General features: G+C 40.1%; 1 protein-coding gene across 6 annotated transcripts in view; it reads right to left on the bottom strand.

Annotated features, from left to right (window-relative positions):
* The window catches only part of LOC114150848 (cAMP-specific 3',5'-cyclic phosphodiesterase 4C), a 124,385-nt gene that overhangs the window by 31,301 nt on the left and 71,428 nt on the right, over positions 1-21,656 (bottom strand). The window contains exon 1 of one of the 6 annotated variants that reach the window (XM_028027572.1): positions 11,153-12,339. The exons of 3 other annotated variants lie outside the window; for them this stretch is intronic. In XM_028027572.1, coding sequence (XP_027883373.1) covers positions 11,153-11,403 — 251 coding nt within the window. In that variant the 5' untranslated portion in view covers positions 11,404-12,339. Of the gene's footprint in view, positions 1-11,152; positions 12,340-21,656 lie in introns of those variants that run through there. 2 more of the 6 variants (XM_028027574.1, XM_028027571.1) reach the window with 2 other exon arrangements.

Below are 21,656 nucleotides of genomic sequence, written 5' to 3'. Positions count from 1 at the left end.
AATCACAGATTTTGCATTAAAAAAAAAAATATTTGCAAAATATTTTTCTTATATTTGTGCTAATGTATGATATCAAATGTGATTTTTTAAAATTAATCGCTGCATCGGGCACAGTTTATAACTTGGCTGAGGTAGCAGTCACTTAAAGCCAATGTTTCTGGACAATTTTCAGAGAAATTTGCAGTAGAGATAAGAAAGAAATGTGGGGATCTGCTGATTTTATGTGAATTTTGCAGGTCTATAAAAAACTGGAGGGATTTATTGATACAATTTGGATTATAGAGGGCCACATAAAAAGTTGCTGTGAGCCAGATTTGACCCCCGGGTCTCGAGTTTGACACGTGTGCTCTAAATCTGACATATAAAAGGTTGCTTTTGGTAGGACTCAGTGGAGCTGTAGAGGTTAAACTTTTTGGAGTTTGCCTCAAAGGTTGATTTGCTCCTCAGGATGGGTATCGATCATATCTGCAGCGATTAGCTCTGCGCCTCCAGCAAGGCAGGAATCCATACAGTGGCTGATCAGCATTAACATCATTAGATACTGGTTGAAATGGGTAGTGCACCAGGACAAACCACACACACACACGCACTCAGACAGAGGCAGTGTGTGTGTAATTACAGGCCCCAGCAGCAGAGATCTAGATTTGGCTCTCACATCGACCCAAAAATCAAACAACCCGGCATCACACTGGTACACAACTGGAAAGGCTCGTTCGGGCCAGCAACACACACTCAAACACACACGCCGACTCACACAAACGCAGCGTCTTTGCCCAGCAACAGGACAGACTCAGAGCGCTCCTCTAATCATGCACATATGGCACTAATTGGAGCCGTTGAGTGCAGGGTGATCGAGGCTGGAGGTGAGGAACGAGTGCGCCACTTCCTTCCCTAATTAGCTCAGAAGCAGCCAATCACATCTCTGATCAGCAGGACATGACAAGTTGGAGACAATGTCGGCGTGGAGGGTCTTATATGTGCTTATGTGATTTCATCATGTTAGGAACTGAGGTTCACTGTCATGACTAACTCTCTAATTGACTAAATCAGTGTTGAATTCAACAAAATGCTGACTAAATCTGCAAGAAAAGGAATCAAGCTAACGTTAAATAAATAACATTCTGCTCTGAATATGATCTAAACAAAGTTTTGAATGAAAAGGAGTGGTTTGAAGAAAAAGTAAAAGCAACAAAGCATCAATCAACCATCCATACAGACACATCTTTAAACATAAAACAGGAAAGAAAGAAACATATATAGAGTTTGTACTGTGAGTAAATATTTAGCTCATTATATATCTGATGATCTGTCCAACAATATGAACATTTATAGACGGTGTAGCTTAATGTACGCAAAGCTAATGTGTTCAGGAAATGCAAAAAGGAAATATCAGATGAGAAAATAAAGCAATGTATGATTAAAAAGTAAGAATAAATTTGTCATCCCACTCCCAAAGTAAAAATGTTTATGTACTTTTTCCTGCTACATTTTTTTATTAAGTCATATGCAGGATTTTTTGTTTTGTTTTCTCTCTCTTTTAATACATTTAAAAATAAAAATAAGGATTGCCAATTGTAAGTTGTTAGATGGGAACATATTGCCAAAATGTCTATATTAGACATTTTGTTGTTCTATGAAGTGTAATATTAATAAAAAAGTATGAGTAAATAAAAAGTCCTATTAAATAAATACAGAATATGAAAAATAGGAAAATATATTTAAATAAAAAAAAGAAATTAAATAAAAAAAGTCAAACTGGAAAATAAAATGTAAAATGAAATGGGGATAATGTTGAATTAACATTGTTGAATTAATTAAATCAGATAATTTTTCTCAAGCTTATCTATAATTATTTTTCTCTCTGCAAAAACAGGAAGTTCAATAAATCCTGCTATAATCCAGCCTGAACTACCAAATATAAAAAGTACTTCTTAACATTTTATTACCATAAATACCAAGACATTTTCATCAATCAATCCATTCAGGTCTAGAGAAAAGATTCACTTCTGCCATTAGAGGACCTACTCTACGATTTTATACCAAACAACAGGAGGAAGTACAGTAAATCAAATTAGGTTAAGTAAAAAAAAAATGTAATAAAAGAAGAATTAAACATATTTGTCTTTTTGTCAGAAGGATATAAAGCACACACAGTGCAGAACCAGATTGGACTTCATCCTGCGCCAGTTCTGATCCAAGTTACGTTGGATAAAATCCAGTTTCTTAACTGAATACTTCTTAACAAACTGTGCACAAAGCTACAAAAATGCTCCCCAATCAGCAAACTTTACATAAAGTGACCCAAATAAAACCAAGAAAGCAGTAACATAAATATGTTTTTGTACTACAAGTAAAAAGACCTGCAGCAGCAACACAAAGCCCCACTTATTAATATCATTTTTCCCCTTTACTTAAGTTTAAGTAAAGGTCCCTTTAAGTTTTACATAATATAACAAAATAGAAAAAAAACTAAAACATCAAGTCCTTACATGTCTTCAAAAAACAAAGAAAACATGTAGTATCAAAACTCCAATTTATTTACACAGTAAGTTGGGAATTCACTATATAACTTTAATTAATTTTCCTCTAATAACATCATCAATTGAAACTGCAGGAACTCCCATCATATATAATAACTCAGTCTCTTTTATTCAAACAATGCAAGGATTTATATTTATGTTTTGACAAAAACGGAACAGTTCCCTCAGTTCCCCGGTTCCTACCTGGCGTCCCGCTGTGTATGCGGACCACTCGCGACTACGTCGGTGATAAAATTCACCTGTGACTGACAGCGCGGGACCAGGCCTCATGTGGACGCCTTGCTTCCTTGCTCATCAAAACTCCGTGAACCGAGCTTCTCGCCTGCTCCCCGGGGTAGAAAATGACAGAACAAGGCCGCTTTGCTAGGTGTTAATTTGCCCCAGAGTGGATCATCATTCCTGGAGTTGCAGAGATGTCAGGATAACACTCCAGTCCACTCTTCCATCAGCAATACTCAACAGCACAGTGACAGAAACACAATAATGCTCGTCTGCTGACGTCAGTTAGAGTTTCGTGGCTTGTCACTGAAATGTCAATCGACCCGCTGCCTCGCAGGCCTGAAATTATTCCCGGCCAAACGCTTCGCTCGCTGCAGTTTTGTTTTTACACCATAACGGAGACCAAAAAGATTTAGAAAATGATGCCATATGAATCAAGTCAAAAAGAAACCAGCTGGCTCGGCTTGTGGGATTTCTGTTGAGACGCGTTTGTTTGTAGGACTGGAGGAGAAAGACTCCGGGGGGAAACTCTGCGGTTCAGCAGGATGAGGCTCTAACTGCGAATTGGAAATGATTTGGGAGCAAGGCCAGGGAACAACCATTGTCACGTCAATATTTCCCGTCAGCCGTTACCTCGGGTCAAAAACCCAGAACGGACGGGTGGCTTCTCAGAAAAAAACTGCAGATAAACGAAGAATCTTTGGGTTTTTGTTGGTTTAAGATCATGTCTGGTTTAAGAGGAAACTGAAGGGATTCGTGGCATCGGCGTGGAGACATCTGAGTCAACAGTGGAGAAGAATAGCAACAGTTTACAGTAAGAGAGCCAAATAGAAAGGATTCAGCAGTAAATAACTCCAACAGGGAACACCAAGTGCAGCTCACTGGTTAATTTCTAAGCTGTGAACACAACTAATTACAGTTGTTGACATGCATATTGAATATAAATGACCCGACTATGTATGGAAAAGATGACTGTAAGTTGTGTTTGAGGCTGAGGTGAAAAATGTGAGGTAATTTCTAAAGCCATCTGGATTTGACAAAGCTCAGAAATGCAACATTTGAACAAGTCTTTAAGAAACTGCAGGTCAGTTTCCTTAAAAATTAAAGTATATAAATGAATCTACTTCTACTTCTATCATTAATTGATGCAATAATTACAACCACCAAAAAGATTTGCAAAAGACCTGAGAACAAATTATTCTTCAATTGCAGACACTGAAAGATTATTACAAAATCTAGACTTTAAATTGAGCACAGTTAGTCTGTAAATATAAAAGAAATATTGTTTGTAGCAAGTCATAATTCAGTCCCCCAGCATTTGCACAAATATTTTAAAGAAAAATGAATAACATTCATTTCTTTGTGGATTTTGTCTTTGTCACTTTTTCCACATTAAGTCAGGTTGGTTTGCATGTTTTTATTTCTCCAAAAAGAGAAATCTTAATTAGAAAATTGCAAACATGAACTCAAATCATTCAAGCATAACATTAAATGTTTGATTGATGATCAGCGTACACAAAACAAAAAGTAGGAATCTGTAAGTGGAAAAATACTTTTTCCCAGTACTGCATCTCTTTGGTGCAGAAACTGGACTGACATGAACCAGATATGAACTATTAACTCCCACCAGCAGAAAATTTGTCACCGGAGCTGCAGGGAATCTGCCTGCACTTTGAGAATATATGAGAAAGCAGCAAGAGCTGCAGAGAGTTGATGATAATCAGAGATTACTCATCAACTCAGAGCACGACTTCATCTCAGTCTCTGCCGACGCGACTCCACCTTTTCATACGGTGTTCTAAAGCACCGACATGCCAATGTTTCTGGACAATTTTCAGAGAAATTTGCAGTAGAGACAAGAAGGAAATGTGGGGATCTGCTGATTTTATGTGAAGTTTGCAGGTCTATGAAAAACTGGAGGGATTTATTGATACAATTTGGATTATAGAGGGCCACATAAAAAGTTGCTGTGAGCCAGATTTGACCCCCGGGCCTCGAGTTTGACACATGTGCTCTAAATCTTACATATAAAAGGTTGCTTTTGGTAGATATGACTCAGTGGAGCTGTAGAGGTTAAACTTTTTGGAGTTTGCCTCAAAGGTTGATTTGCTCCTCAGGATGGGTATCAATCATATCTGCAGCGATTAGCTCTGCGCCTCCACCTTTTCATACGGTCTTCTAAAGCACCGACAGGTTTGACTTTTGACCTCATGCAGACTGCGCTGTGTGTCAGGTTGTGGCATGTTGGCAAGCGATGAAGCTCTCAGAGGGCGGGGCAACCTGCTGCGTCAGTCAAACAATCGAACAAATAATTCAATTCCTTTTATGAATAATAAAATAAACTTTTTCTTGCCTAAAATGCAGTAACAGCATTCCTTTAGTATATGGTTGATCATTTGTAACAAAGGATGAATCTGCAGCTAAAAAAAAACAACTTCTAACATCAACATGTGAAAAGTTAATCTGCTCGACTGAACGTCAGTACAGTGCAGTGCTGATCTGTTGACTATTTTATGGATTAACCGGTGAATAACTTGATGCTTAATAGGCAACTTTTTTTTTGTACATAATTTGAACTAATTGAAGCCACTTAAGGAGTTCTCGGTAGAGAATATTTACAGAAAAATAAGTTTTTTTAATCTTAAATTAAAAATTTATATATTTTAATAAAATTTTGCCTTGGTTACAGCTATGAATGTGTTGGTTTTTCAGCAATTTGCCTTTTTTCACAGCGTGTTTATTCCACTTAATGATTAATTAATTAGTAAATTAGTTTATAATTATTTCAATAATTGATGCATCACGATTCATCGTTTCAGCCCTAACTGAAGTTGTTTAATTTTTGCACCTTGACTGACTGATCTTTTCAATATAAAAACCTGTCAATCAACAAATTGCACTTTGATTTACTTCCTCTGAGTTTAATAAATAACAGGCTGCCTAAATGGGGTTTATTTTAATTCCTTTATTTTCCATTAGATCCAACTCTTCATGAGCACCTGGAAAGTATTAAAATGAATGAATGAATTAAAATTAGAAATTGGATTCCTTTCCATTTTGCAGAGTGATATTACCGCTACTATAAGAAATACACTTGTAACCCTTTTTACACGTTTCTACCCTGAATGTGTGCGCTGCTGTAAATCTGTACAAGCAGCCAAAAAGCAACAGCTTCTATACGTAAACATAAAAGTGGACGACCTTTTAACAACCCAAAGCTTTGCATGAGAAAAATAAACCATCAGCTGCATAGCTGCCATGATGTTTGCAGAGAAAAGCCCTAATACAACATAAATCACCAGAACTTTCTCAGAAACAGCAACACTGAACGCCTCAGACTAAAATATCAGCTGCAGGAGGAGCAGCAGCTTCACTGCTTCGCTTCTGTCAAGCTACATTTTAAGAGCAAAAGTCAAAAACACTAAACTGCTGGTTCCCAGGAAGACGAGCTCCTCCTGACTGTGTGAGTCAGAGTCTAGTTATCATGGGGAATCCCTGCTGTGAGATTAATCATAACGTAATGAGCAACTCTGAGTCTGACTTCAGTCTTCATCATCATCATCGCGGAGGAGACACGTCCGCAACTAAAAAGAGCAATCAGAGGCAGAAACTGGAGAAAATGTGAGTTACAGACGTGGATAAAAGTAGTGCTACTCCTCTGGTTATAAACAAAAAAAAAACACAATAGTCACTGAAATAACTTGAAGCTGGCAAATTTATGAAATCAATGAAAATGAGATTTTAACCAATTCCAAATATTGAACTTCTTAATTTGAAGAAAGTGCTACAATTGCTAAGACAAAAACCCCCAAAATAAATAATATTGTTACTAGTGACCGATCTAAAACAGGAAATATTTAGCTGAGTAAAAAAAGCTCCTGTATGCGTCATTTTATAGTGTATCTAAGCATCTTTCTGTAAGTTACTTTGTCCATTTAATTTAACTTCAGTTTACACAAAAAAGGCAAAAAAAATAATGTATAATTTAAAAAGTGGCAGTAAATAAAAATAAATGTAATAGGTAACTGCAGAATTTGAAAAATAAAAATGAAACTAACAAAAGAAATAAAATTGTGTTAAATTAATGGAGTTGAAAATGATTAACAAATGATTATTGTCACTGTATAATCAAATAAGTTGGGAAAATTATTTTATTGGATGCATTATTTGGCCCATTTATTACTTTATCAAACAATTTATGTTTTTATCACCAATTTTGGCAGGACTGAGCCTCCGTAAGGTCAGCAATGAAATTAAAGCAGCTTTTGAAAAAGAAATCCCCTAAATATGCTTCATATATAGCAAAATAGTTGATGACATTTTGAAAAAAAATATATTTTTCAATTTTCTTTTGTTAATAATATCAAAAAATAAGGAGATCCTGAAGTCATGCAACTTGCTCAGTTGTTGGAGTTTTAATGGGAAGTCAGTAATTCAGATTTTGTTTAATGTGTCAGCCTGTATTTCTTTGATAATTATTGTCATGATTAGATTAAAAAGGAAACGTTTTCTTCAAATGAATTGTTTAATTTCATTGAAGCTCTTCATTATAAAGTTTAAAGTGTTTTAAAAGCGGCCCGATCATTACAGACAACCTACACTGTTGACTTTCGCTATAATGATCGGAAAAAATCTTTAAAAATCGTCATATTTGTGAATTTTCTGAAAGAACAAAGTGACTTTAGGTTTAGAACAAAAGACAGGGAAGAAAAGCTCAATCTCAGAGCAACAATGAAATTTCTGGAAAAAAAGAAGAAATGTAAACATTTACGTTTTTGATGACAAATCTCACTGACTTATGAATTATCCTCTTTAACATCGATGGCATCTTTGCCTTCAAACACATCAGCTGAACTCTTAGATTTCCTTTTTCGTTCAGGTACAAATGTCTGTTCTTCCCGCAACGACCATCAAAAACATCAGCTCCAGTTTGAAAAAGGAGAATTTAAAAGTCACGTAGGCGAATAATTAGCCTTTAATTATCCTTTTCCACACAGTCAACACCTCCTTTAACTAAATAAGAAAGAAAATGACGTGTTCCCCTTTTCTGAAAATGTAGGGAAAGATTGCATGAATCACTTCAAACAGACTCTCCTGCTCTTTCTGCTTCGACTTCATCATTAGATACGTGTGGTAAATCCATCGTACCTATAAATATGTTCAGCTCAGCATTCGTTTGCAGCGTGCCCTTGATTTCTTTCCCTTTTATTACAGGGTTGACATTATAAAGTTACTTTGATCCTCTCCCCACCTCCCCGCTGATGGCGTCACTACTTTCTGGAAGGTCAGCCGCACAGTCAGTGTTTCCTTCTGTGACTCGTAAGGAGGCAGACAAACATCTGGTCCCAGTAACGTGTCGTCATCCCACAATCACTGACAACAACTTTAGTTTCAGTTTGCCCACCATGTGCTTCTAATATACAGTAAAAACCTTCAGGAATTTAATCTTTTAGTTACTGATTTACAGTTTTAATTTGGAGCTCTAAAATATGACCTTTGATTCTAGTTTCTTTTTTGGGATTGTAATAAATACCTTTTTGAGGAGGCAGTAGTTTTTACAGCGTTGTCTGAGTTTTTATAAACAACATGATGTTTAAATTAAATGGCAAAAATAAGGGATTACTCAGTTCTGATGTATTTGGGAGAGTTTGCGAAACTCTTTGGAAATCATCACCTCTTTAACTTATTGACTGACTCTCGTTCCTCTCAGCAAAATTAAAGAGGCATTTGAATGTGATTTAAGATGCAATGCAGATCAATAAAAACACTACACTGTTTCCCAAAGCTGCGTTCAAGATGCCACTGTGGGAAAAAACAGGAAAAAAGGATCAGATGGATTTGTAATTGCACAGTTTTGACATCATGCTTACAAAATAGATTTATGTTTTAAAAAGTCCTACTCTACTACAGATAGTACATTTTTACTTTCAAAATTGCAGCATTGCAGAAATAATGTTCATAAAAGGCTGAGCAATTAGTTGACAAGCAGGAAACAGTTTACTAAGTTCACAGATGAAGCATCAGAGATCAAACAGATACTTCATTAAATGTGGAGTCCCACAAGGTTCCATGTTCGGATCTAAACCCTTTAAGGTTTATATTAATGGACTAAAATACAGAATAATTTGGATCAGGAGTTAAAAAAGTTCTAAAACTATTTAGATGCATTGAATTTATTAACTAATGTTTTAGATAGCTAGTTAGCTAATTGGATATTTATATTAATTCTGTTATACTGTAATATGAAAGTTTTATTTCTTCTTTCTCCTTCCTTTTACACATGAAATGTTGAAAAGTTTTAAAACTTGTTTTAATTTTACGATAAAGAGTAAATACTGATATGTTTTAATGAAATGAGTAAAATAAGAGTTGAAAACAGCAAGAATGACATCATCCTGAGGGAGCATGTGATAATAGGCTTGTTAAATGACCCTATTACGCTGTGGTTTTATTTATTGGAAGCTGAAAAGTTTGGTGACTACTTTTCTAATAATCAGAAGCTTTATGTATGTCAGTAATCCATCGTGCAAGCTGCAAGATGGAGTCACATCAGTCCAAATGATTCACCGCTTCACTACTGGAACAAGCCAAAACGACGTGATTCAACTGGCCTGAACTTTCTCACTCCCTGTTAGAGAAATCACTGACCCTGTGTGAGACTCACACAGAAACTTTGTTCTTCCTGCGGAAACTCAAGAAGTAAAGCCATCCACAGGAGCTGCTGGTCGTCTTCAGTTTGTTCTGACTTTATCCATCACTCATCCACAAAACAGGACAGGAACATACTGCAATGATCGATTAGATCTGGAGAGAGCATCATCAGGGTTTACCTTTCCTCTTTCCAGGATCTGTAGAGCTTTAAAGTCAGTCAGTTTAATGTCTCTGCAGATCTCACACATGCTGGTCACAAACATTTAAGTGCTACAAAGCGTTTTTAGCAAAAACCAGTCGCTACGGAGACAGTCTCTTTGATGGCCTGACTTGTCAGCTACTTTACTGCGCTCTTCTTTCTTTTGTTTTCTTTATCTAAAAAAAAACAGTTGAACATAAACGTTTGGACTGAAAGTGCTTGAAGCTGATGTCAAATTTCTTGGCCAATAAAGTTGATTCTGATTCTCTACAGTTCATTTGACTCCATTGGTTTTCCGGCACAGCCCAGTTTTTTAACTGTAGTCCACAAATTATAATCCTGTAAGAGATTCAGAAGCTTAACGTCGGCCTGCTTTATCCACTCCGAATGTGTCATGTTTGAGATCACTGACCCAAAAACCTCCTTTTTCATTACTGTATCCACTGGAAGAAGTGCAGCTGAAAAGCATAATGCTGCCACCACCATTATGATTAAATCAGGGAAGATTTTGACCTTGCTTATGGTCTTAGTTCATTTGAAATACAACAACTTACAACAACCTTTTTCAACAAAATATTGGAGCTTGTTTTTAAGTCAATAAAAATAAGCAACTGATTAAAAACACACTATTGTGGCCAGAAAAAAAAGCTATTAAAAAAATGATTAAAAACCCCAAAGTAATGATATTCACATCTGTGATAAAAGCATTTAAACTTGTGATGGGCTATGTGGGTCAAAACCCTGAAAGTTTCTGCGAGGCTGTGATTAAGCGCATGAAAAGGTAACAGGAGCCGTGAGTCGATGCTCCATCCGGATTTTTAGGAAATCAAATTAAAGCAGTCTGACCTCAGTTTAAACCCGACAGATTCAAAGACTTGTGAGGGTAAAACATCGCCACGGATGATGGGAATATCTACGGCTCGTACCAAAGTAACGTCGGTGTTGAACAGAAATAATTCAGATAGGTGTCAAAAAAAAATAACAGCAGTCATTCCTGAAGCGAGAGTCGCCGTGAGAGTTTGATTCTGGTTACGTTTTAGTTGGATTGGGATTCATGCTTTTACTATTTGAGAATGTGCTTTAAATTGCTAGAACAAAATCTAAGTAAGTTGCAGTATACAAAAACTTAATTTTCACAACACAACATCACAGTAAATTTCAATAAATTGGAAGATTTGTCAAATTAAAAGTATATTTTAAAATGTTCTGATCAGAAAAGCATCATAATAAAGTGACATAAAGCCTTAAAAACATTAGACTGTGTGTAATTAATATATAAAATGTTTTTTCACGTTGAGAATTTACTGAAATAAATCAACTTAGAACTTATATAATATTCTAATTCATTGAATATGACTGCATGTAGAAATCTTCCCTGAGTGGATGACCTAAAATAAACCGCAGTACACGTTTTTACGCCAAACACTCACATTTTCCTCCTTATATAAATTAATATAATTTGTGGAACTTTGTTTTCCATTGTGTCACAACATTTTGAAGTTGCGTAACAACTACATCTGGACTGATGTCAGATCGGTCTTACCGCCTACGCTTCTGGACGATGTCTATGGGCCGGTTGACGGCGCACGGTGACCCGCAGATGTTCCCGCTCCGCACTTTGAAGCAGCGATCCTGGACCGAGGGCGCCAGGTACATACAGTTAGTCGGTAAACTCATCTCTGCAATTCCTGTGAGTTCCCCCTTTGCTTCGGTTTCCACTAATTGTCCTCTTCCTCCAGCGAGCGTTCCTCTGCTCCTCGGCTCCTGACGTCTCTCTGCACTCCTCTGCAACATGTCTCCAGTGAGACGCGGGCAGACGGAGGGAAGCCCTCCACGGCGCTATTCGGGGGCATGACTCCAGTCCGAGGGAAGGGAGCGACAGGGAATGAAAGCAGGGTGGGATTCAAAGAGTTATTTCCTGCACGGCATGCTGCTGCTTCATGTGGAGAAACAGAAGCGACCGGCTTCGAATCCACATGGACAAGTTCAGAGCTGAACTCTCCTTCTAATCCCTCCCTTCACGGCTCACTCGCTGTGGCTCTTTCTGGGTGCCTCCTCCTTCCAGGCTTAAAAAAACAAACACATGCATGTACAGTATGTGTGGCGAGGGTGAGAGACGAGAGCAGCCTTCAGCTGGAGTTGCTGCACCATGTGTGTGCAGAACATCAAACTTTGTGATGTTTGAACTCTGCTACACGCAGACGGTTTTGTCTGGGGCTCAACAAAAACACAGACCTCTCAGAAATCGGAAAATCAGATCTATTTTTGATCCCTCTTCGGTGTGGAAGTTGTTACTGCAAGAGGAAGACTTGAATTAGAAAGCTGCAGTATCAGAAAGATGTTTGCTTCTTTGTCTTTTGTACTTTTGAAGTCTTCTGCCACAAAAACATTTATCCCAACTCAAATCTGGAATACTGACTAAGCTTGGTTCCAGCTCAGTTGGACAAGATTCTGGTTGGTTCTGTTTTTCTCTGTTTTTTTTGTTTTTTTCACATGGTAAGGTATTTATGTCAAGTTTTTGATCCGATTTTCCCTTCCAACAGCCTTAACTTCCAACGCTCCAACTATCGGGTTGGTTCTAACAATAATGCTACCTATGCTACCTATTTTGCCTCCTTGAACAAGATCAGTCTATGGGTGATACAAAATATGTTAATTAAATTTTTTGATACATTCTTAGATAATGATATTTCAGTCTGCTCAATTCTGTCTGATTTGAGCTCTTTTTGGAATGAGCTGTTTTAGGGCGTCTTGTCACTTTAAATCCAAATCAGCTGCTGCTGGCCGTGCCTCCCAACTCAACGTTTAAACTCACACGTGAAAATGACTGCAAACAGATGCACAATTATACAACCTTACAACTTTGAAAAGCAGAAGTGGCGCCTCCTGCACAACCAGCAAGAATGCAGCAAGTGGTTTCTGAATGGTAGGTCAACAACTGAACACGTGTCTTTTCCAGCAGCCAATGTACAGCGCATAAAAAACCAGCTGACCAAATGTGCTGGAGCTCAACTTGGGTTGCTAGGTAATGGACTGGAGTTTTCTGAAGTTGCTAGGTAACTGGCAATGCCTGCTGATTTGTGACATTACAGGTAATTTTAGAGACACCAGAAAACTTTAACCTATTGCCAAAAAACAACTGGGTGGGTTGTTCTGCTTGTAGACCCAATAGAAACCCAAATGGAAGTACAAAAACATGCAAAATGTGCATCTTGTATAATAAATCCCCTTTAAAATTCAACTGACAACTTAAAAGTCCTGCCATGTGAACCAGCTAAGTCAACCAATCAGAGACGGACTTTGGGAGAGAAGTAACTACATCACATTACACAGTCAGTTTAAGTTTTTTATACTAATTTATTTTGCTACATTAATTAAACTATCCCATGAAGAAGCTGCTTTGTCTCAAGTTTTTTAACATTTAATAAGTCTAGTAAAGAAAACCAAAGGTTTACACTTCAAATTTTAACACAACCCCTATTTAGTTAACTTTAAAGATAGCTAAAGTTCACCTGGAAGGCGAGACGACACAAGTTTCAGTGCTCAGTAATGGCAGCAGTGGGATCACTTTCACCGCAGAGACCGATTGGACTTACTGGAACCCACTGATGTCACAAAGTGGCAAGTCCCCCCCCACTGTCAACACTGCAGGCAAATATTTGTCTTCTGAGACAGCAAGAGATGGACGTGTTGGCAGTCACAAGCGGGAGTGGAGGTGGACGGCAATGACAGACTATTTAAATAAATAATTGTAGAGTCTAACCAGATGGGCTGATGTAGCGCTGACAGCGGAGCAGAGGCAGGGATTTCACTTCGAAGACCTCTCCACACCAACATGAATATTTAGAAACACTGCACATTTTTTGTTGAGTTTGCACCAAAGTGGGGGTTTTAAAGACCATCTGAGGTCCATGGAAAACATGCAGGATAGTAGTCAATGTTTCCAAGAATTGATCATTGAGAAAACGAAGCACAGCATGTCATCACAAAAGCCTCATACCAGTGGTGGTGGAGGGTTGACGAGATGGGCTTGTTTTGTGAGGATTTGGTTTTTCTGTATATTAATTTAGGTCTCTCTGCTCAGTTAGTTCTCCATGTTGCCCCGTCTGCCCCTTGATTGTCCCCAGCTGTCCCTCATTTTCCCTGATTATCTTCCTTGTGTGTTTAATCCCACCTGTGTTCCCTGCTCCTGGTCAGATCCTAGTTGTGTCTGTGTTTCCTGGTCGAGTCCTTGTCAACAGTTTGTTGCCACTACTGTCTTTTCAGGTACGAGTTTCCCAGTTGCTACCAGAGTTAGGGCCTCTGCTGCTGCCCACCTGTGCTGCCTGGATTTTTGTATGCTGACATTTTCATTAAACTGATCTTTTTCCTTCTCAGCCAGGGTCCTCGGCATTTATCCTCACCACCTCAACCCGCAAATCATGACAGTTTTGTAGGCCTGGGCACCTCGCAGAGTCAACCATGAACTCCTCTGATTATCAGAATATTTGAGAATCAAATATAATGCCAGTAAATCTGTAAATAGTTCCAAACCGACCAAACAATTATCAGAATCAATGCAAACTCAAATGCAGCAGAGTGTCGACTACTGTTGCACCTCGATGTTTCAGCTTCCCACGCTGCATTTCCTTTGAATATTTCAGAAAAGTTCTACAAAAGAATCAGCAAACAAGACATTTTCTGAGAATAAATTCCAGTGACATTAAACGGTGAAATCTGTAAACGCTGAATCATAAACAGGTGAGTATCTACTGTAAATGGAAAACCCTGTGACACTGTTTCCAAAATATAACACATTAACATTAAAATATACACAACATTCGAGAATTTTCAACATTTACCTCCAAAATTTTGAAAAATATACTACAGATAATACTACCAAGGCTACCATTTTCTTCTTAAATTTCTCTAACAATATTGCATAACATTCTGATTATATCTAAGTAACTTCATGAATCTTATATTATTTTTGTCCCAATTAAATTAAAAGTCACAGATGCCTCTGTAAACAGGGTTACATCACTTGGCCTGTTGCTACACTAATGGCTCCATTGTTTAAAAACAAGGGGAAAAAAATCTAGTCCTTCTGCCAGCATGTTTCAGAAGAGAAAAAATGATAATTTTCTGTCATTCCAGCATATTAAATTATTACCAGACCAGACCACTGACCTCCAGTTCACCACATGTGCATGTCTATACAGCATAATGATATAATTTCCTCATTTCTGAAAAATTAGAAGCAATGTGTTGTGCAATTAGTAACCATAAACAGGTTCACTGCAAAAACACACAACCTTACCAAGTATTTTTGTCTTTTTCTGGTGCAAAATTAATTTACAAGTAACTTTTAACTAAGATATAGGAGCTTGTTTTAAATCCATAGTTCTTAAATCCTGATAAAAAAGAACTAGTTCCACTGGCAGATTTTTTTACTTATAACATGGGAAAAATTTATTTTTATATGTGAAATAATCTGCCAGTGAAACTAATACTTTCTAAATCTACTCTAAGGAAATATTGACATAAACAAAGTCTTATATATTGCTGAAAAGTCACTTTTAAGTTTGTTTTCTCTTATTTCAATTGTACTAAGACATTTGCACTAGAAACTAATACGATTTTCTTCTGTGTTGGTGAAGCAAATCATGATTATGATCATTAAGAGGAACCATGAGCTAAAATCCAACATGGAAACTGAAAATGAATTTTATTGACGTTTTAAAATAATAAAAACAAAACTGACATGGGAAGGCAAGAGATCAATCAAGCACCCATGAGCAAAAACACATCAAAAACATCCAATTCCCCTCCAGCTGCTACAGATTGAAGCAGAGTTGTGATCCAGATTTGTTTTCTCATCTAAAGAGTTGGCCCTGTTGAATTTGCATGGCTTGATGAAAGACTCCCGGTCATAATGTTTCCTCAGGAGCATGAGTAACACAATACTGCAGAACATCCCGTCCTGTTTATCAGCCTCCTGGCAGGAAAAGCACTAAAACCTCACACCTTTTATTAAAGGTAAACAGAACATAGAGCTAAAACAGCACAGGTTTGTTTTAAATCATTAAGACCAGGTGGACATTTGCTTCTCGACAAACTGTCAGGCATCAGCGTCCAAATAAAATGAAAGCCTTGTAACGTTTTAAGTGGTCGTCATTATTAAGCTTAATGAAGGATTTCTAAAGTTTTCTTTAGCTTATTATTTCTCACTCAATGTGCAAATAAAGTACATGTGAATACACATCAGACTTTAAAGCCTATCAATGGCAGCAGAACGTTACTGAAAAGTCTTTTTTTAAGGAAAAAACAGTAGAAACCTGACACTGAATCTGAAAGATTCATCAAACATCAAGTTCATCATATACTGTATTTCAATCTTATACCTACAGTTCTTTAGAAATCAATTTGTTTGTCTGTTTAAATGATGAAGCTAAAAAAAAAATACAACATATTATCCCTCTTACTATGCAAAACCTAGCCAAGTATTTCTGGTTTAGTTTCTGGTGCAAATATCTCAGTACACTTGAAATAAGACAAAATTAGTCTACAAGTAACTTTTCAGTAAGAATGCGAGCTTATTTTAAGTCAATAATTCCTTAATATCAGTTGAAAAGTCCTAGTTACAAGTGAAAATATGAGAAAATTGTTTGAAATCAATCAATCAAATCAAATAGCTCCCATTTAGGTTATTGCATGTTTCCACTCATGACGATTTATTGCTGATGATGAGCTCCAAATCTTGGACAGTGAAACGTCTCTGTGCCATAACCTTAATCTTTAGCTCCATCCTCAGATTTTCTAGCAAATTCAGGTCACTAAAAAACACTAATATTACATCTAGTCAGAGGAAATATAGCACTGGAAAAAATCAAGACAACTTAAAATGATCAGTTTCTCTTATTTTACTTTTTATAGGTATATGTTTGAGTAAAATGAACATTATTCTTTTATTCTATGAACTACTGGAAACATGTCTCTGAAATTTCAAGCAAACATTTAGTATTTATTTGCTGAAAATGAGAAATGGTCAAGTAATGAAAAACATGCAGTGCTTTCAGACCTCAAATAATGCAAAGAAAACAAGTTCATATTCATTTAGAAACAACAATGCTAATGTTTTAACTCAATGTTGCACACAAGCGCCTGCGCTGTTTCCTTTGGCTTGCTAAATATTTCCAATCTTGATCAAATAATTAATCATTCGTATCTTTTGCTCAAATATCAGGCAATTTCACCTTAGCTCATTTCTCCAATGCAAGTTAGATAATGTAAATAGCAGAGTTAACTTATATTTACCTGTTAACAGCACAGACAGAGGGATAATTAGGGCCTCCGCTGATCAGCTGTTATTGCGCAGGAGTGCTCACTGAGTTCTATACGCCCACTGGTGGCGAACTATTGTAACTACAGCTTAATGCCTCCCTCAGTCCGAATAGGAGAAGTGCAGCTTAAAAAAAATTCCTATAGTCAAACAGAAGTCTTCAATGTAACTAAGAAGTGAGAGGGGATGTAATTATTTCTAATGTCCATTCTGTCACATCCAGAAGAGTTCAGAAATCAATATTTGGTGGAATAACCAGGAGGTTTTCAATGGGGTTCAGAGCAATGGGCTCTTAGTTTTTTCCTGAGCTGTATGTTGGTAATTAAAAAAACAAACAATGCTTTAAATCTGTTTCCAGGCATAGACAATGGATAAAGTTAAATCTGCAACTTTGTGAATAGTTTTGGACTTAAATGAACAAAGCACAGCGATGTAAAAACCTAGACCGCTCTGCCTATTTTTAACACAAACAAGCAACATCATGGCTGAAAACTAAAGTATCACAATTATAAATCTAAAGTTACATTAAAGTGAAACCCATTTTCCTCCACCAGGCTTCTTGTGCAACATGTTTGGGAAACGTATCGGGCTCAGAAGCAGATGCAGGGGTCAGGGATTTACTGGGAATGAAGTGTTTGTTGGGCCACAGTGTAACCAAATCCCAGCAGCCAAATGACTTCTCCAGCCCAGCTGGCTTCTGGCTCCAATGACAGCATTACTTCTGCTAATGAGAACAAGCTGTGAGGGAGGAGTGTCATGAATGTGCACGCATCTGTCCCTGTGAGCGTGACTGACACTGGGTGTGTGTGTGTGCGTGTGTGTGTGTGTGTGAGGGTGAGGCGTGTTCTGTGCCTAGTTTACACTGATATGCTTTGAAGAACATAGTCAGAAATTGGTCGGTGGTTGCATGATTGGGAAGAAGTTTGTAGGTAGAGAATTGGAGAGAAATGTAATAAATAATTACAGAAGCAGAAGAGGTGTGTGAAAAACATTTCAGATCGATTATTGGTGACAATGTGTCCAATCTACAACGCCAGATCTATTCAGTCTAATTCTATGCTTTGTTACAATTTTTTTTTCCATATACAGCTCTGGGAAAAATTAATAGACCACTTAAAATGATCAGTTTCTCTGATTTTATATGTTTGTTCTTTTATTCAATGAACTACTGACAACATGCCTCCGAAATTACAAGCAAAACATTTTTATTTGCAGAAAATGAGAAATAATGCAAAGAAAACACGTTTATATCCATTTAGAAACAGCATTGCTAATGTTTTAACTCAGGACGAGTTCAGAAATCAATATTTGATGGAATAACAATGAGGTTTTCAATGGGGTTCAGTGCAATGGGCTCTTCGTTTTTTTTCTAGAAGTTTGTTTTTTAACAAATTTGGAAAATACAGCATTAGTTGGCCACACGGTTGTAGAAAATAATAAAAAATAATTTGTTCTCAGTCAAGCAGAAGCAACGGTTTCCTGCAAGGCCAGAACAAAAAGTCTCCTTCACCAGTCGATGTTCATAAACGTCTCATTTCACTGTTTCTCACAGCGTTCTGTTACCAGCTCCTCTAGCAGCATTTTCAAAACATCTTTTTGTCTCTTTTGTGTGCTTGTTTTTCCCTAGGTAGGATAGACACATTTCACACCAAACATGTCCAGAAAACATTCCCGTGTTTATACTGGGATATAATTGACAGATGAACAGCTTCAGGCAAACAGAAATTGCTTCTAAAGCAGACTTGTTAAAATACTGCTTAAGATTTTGATCAAAAACACATTCAGATATTTAAAATTAATTTATTAAGAGATTAAAAATGTATAACATCACTGACTGATTAAAGACAAAGTAATCTTACTGTGTCTAAAGGTTTGAATTTAAAGAAGTAATAATAACAATCTCCTCCATGGGCTGCCACCTTATCGTGGTGGAGGGGTTTGAGTGCCCCAATGATCCTAGGAGCTATGCTGTCTGGGGCTTCATGCCCCTGGTAGGGTCACCCAAGGCAGACAGGTCCTAGGTGAGGGACCAGACAAAGTGCAGCCCGAAGACCCCAATGATGAAGGAAAACCTTGGACTTGGTGTTCCCTCGCCCGGACGCGGGTCACCGGGGCCCCACTCTGGAGCCAGGCCTGGAGGGGGGGCACGATGGCGAGCGTCTGGTGGCCGGGCTTTTACCCATGGAGCCCGGCCGGGCTCAGCCCGAAGAGGAAACATGGGCCCCCTCTCCCATGGGCCCACCACCCGTGGGAGGGGCCAAAGGGGTCGGGTGCACTGTGTGATGGGTGGCGGCCAAGGGAGGGGACCCTGGCGGTCCGATCCTCGGTTGCAGAAACTGGCTCTTGGGACGTGGAATGTCACCTCTCTGGTGGGGAAGGAGCCGGAGCTAGTGCGTGAGGTCGAGAGGTTCCGGCTAGAAATAGTCGGTCTCACCTCGACGCATGGCTCTGGTTCTGGAACCAGTCTCCTTGAGAGGGGCTGGACATACTTCCACTCTGGAGTTGCCCAGGGAGAGAGACGTCGGGCAGGAGTGGGCATACTTGTTGCTCCCCATCTCGGCGCCTGTACGTTGGGGTTTACCCCGGTGAACGAGAGGGTAGGATCCCTCCGCCTACGGGTGGGGGGACGGGTTCTGACTGTCGTTTGTGCTTACGGGCCGAACGACAGTTCAGATTACCCACCCTTTTTGGAGTCCTTAGAGGGGGTACTGGAGAGTGCTCCTCCTGGGGACTCCCTTGTTCTGCTGGGGGACTTCAACGCTCACGTGGGCAACGACAGTGAGACCTGGAGGGGCGTGGTTGGGAGGAACGGCCCACCCGACCTGAACTCGAGCGGTGTTCTGTTGCTGGACTTCTGTGCTCGCCATGGATTGTCCATAACGAACACCATGTTCAAGCATAAGGGTGTCCATATGTGCACTTGGCACCAGGACACCCTAGGCCGCAGTTCGATGATCGACTTTGTCATCGTTTCATCGGATCTGCCGCCGTATGTCTTGGACACTCGGGTGAAGAGAGGTGCGGAGCTGTCCACTGACCACTACCTGGTGGTGAGTTGGCTCCGGTGGCGGGGGCGAAAGCCGGTCAGACCTGGCAGGCCCAAATGTGTTGTGAGGGTCTGCTGGGAACGTCTGGCGGAATCCCCTGTGAGACGGAGCTTTAACTCCCATCTCCGGCAAAACTTCGAACACGTCCCGGGGGAGGTGGGGGACATGGAGTCTGAGTGGACCGTGTTCCGTGCCTCCATTGTCGAGGCGGCCGATCGGAGCTGTGGCCGCAAGGTTGTCGGTGCCTGTCGCGGCGGCAACCCTCGAACCCGTTGGTGGACACCTTCGGTGAGGGATGCCGTCAGGCTGAAGAAGGAGTCCTATCGAGCCTTTTTGGCCTGTGGGACTCCGGAAGCAGCTGATGGGTACCGGCGGGCGAAGCGGCATGCGGCTCGGGCGGTTGCTGAGGCAAAAACTCGGGTGTGGGAGGAGTTTGGAGAGGCCATGGAGAAAGACTTCCGCACGGCTTCGAGGCGATTCTGGTCCACCATCCGGCGTCTCAGGGGGGGGAAGCGGTGCAGCACCAACACTGTTTATAGTGGGGATGGTGTGCTGCTGACCTCTACTCGGGACGTTATGGGCCGGTGGGCAGAGTACTTCGAAGACCTCCTCAATCCCACCAACATGCCTTCCACTGAGGAAGCGGAGCCTGGGGACTCTGGGTTGGGCTCTCCAATCTCTGGGGGCGAGGTCGCCGAGGTGGTTAAAAAGCTCCTCGGTGGCAAGGCCCCGGGGGTGGATGAGATCCGCCCGGAGTTCCTTAAGGCTCTGGATGTTGTAGGGTTGTGTTGGTTGACGCGACTCTGCAATATCGCATGGACATCGGGGGCAGTTCCCCTGGATTGGCAGACTGGGGTGGTGGTCCCCCTGTTCAAAAAGGGGGACCGGAGGGTGTGCTCCAATTATAGAGGGGTCACACTCTTAAGCCTCCCTGGCAAGGTCTATTCAGGGGTCCTGGAGAGGAGGGTCCGTCGGATAGTCGAACCTCGGATTCAGGAAGAGCAGTGTGGTTTTCGTCCTGGTCGTGGAACACTGGACCAGCTCTACACCCTCAGCAGGGTCCTGGAGGGTGCATGGGAGTTCGCCCAACCAGTCTACATGTGTTTTGTGGACTTGGAGAAGGCGTTCGACCGTGTCCCTCGGGGAGCCCTGTGGGGGGTTCTCCGGGAGTATGGGGTACCGGGCCCTTTGATACGGGCTGTCAGGTCCCTGTATGACCGGTGTCAGAGTCTGGTCCGCATTGCCGGCAGTAAGTCGGGCTCGTTTCCGGTGAGAGTTGGACTCCGCCAGGGCTGCCCTTTGTCACCGATTCTGTTCATCACTTTCATGGACAGAATTTCTAGGCGCAGCCAAGGTGTTGAGGGGATCCGATTTGGTGGCCTCAGGATCTCATCTCTGCTTTTCGCAGACGATGTGGTCCTTTTGGCTTCATCAGATCGTGATCTGCAGCTCTCGCTGGATCGGTTCGCAGCCGAGTGTGAAGCGGCCGGGATGGGGATCAGTGCCTCCAAATCCGAGGCCATGGTCTTGAGCCGGAAAAGGGTAGAGTGCCTTCTCCGGGTCAGGGGGGGTGTCCTGCCCCAAGTGGAGGAGTTTAAGTATCTCGGGATCTTGTTCACGAATGGGGGAAGAAGGGAGCGGGAGATCGACAGGCGGATTGGCGCAGCGTCTGCTGTCAA

Source organism: Xiphophorus couchianus, chromosome 9 (assembly GCF_001444195.1).
Source record: "Xiphophorus couchianus chromosome 9, X_couchianus-1.0, whole genome shotgun sequence".
In the NCBI taxonomy this organism is placed as follows: Eukaryota; Metazoa; Chordata; class Actinopteri; order Cyprinodontiformes; family Poeciliidae; genus Xiphophorus; species Xiphophorus couchianus.
Note: the sequence above shows the minus strand (reverse complement) of the source record. Positions and strands in the feature narration are given on the sequence as shown.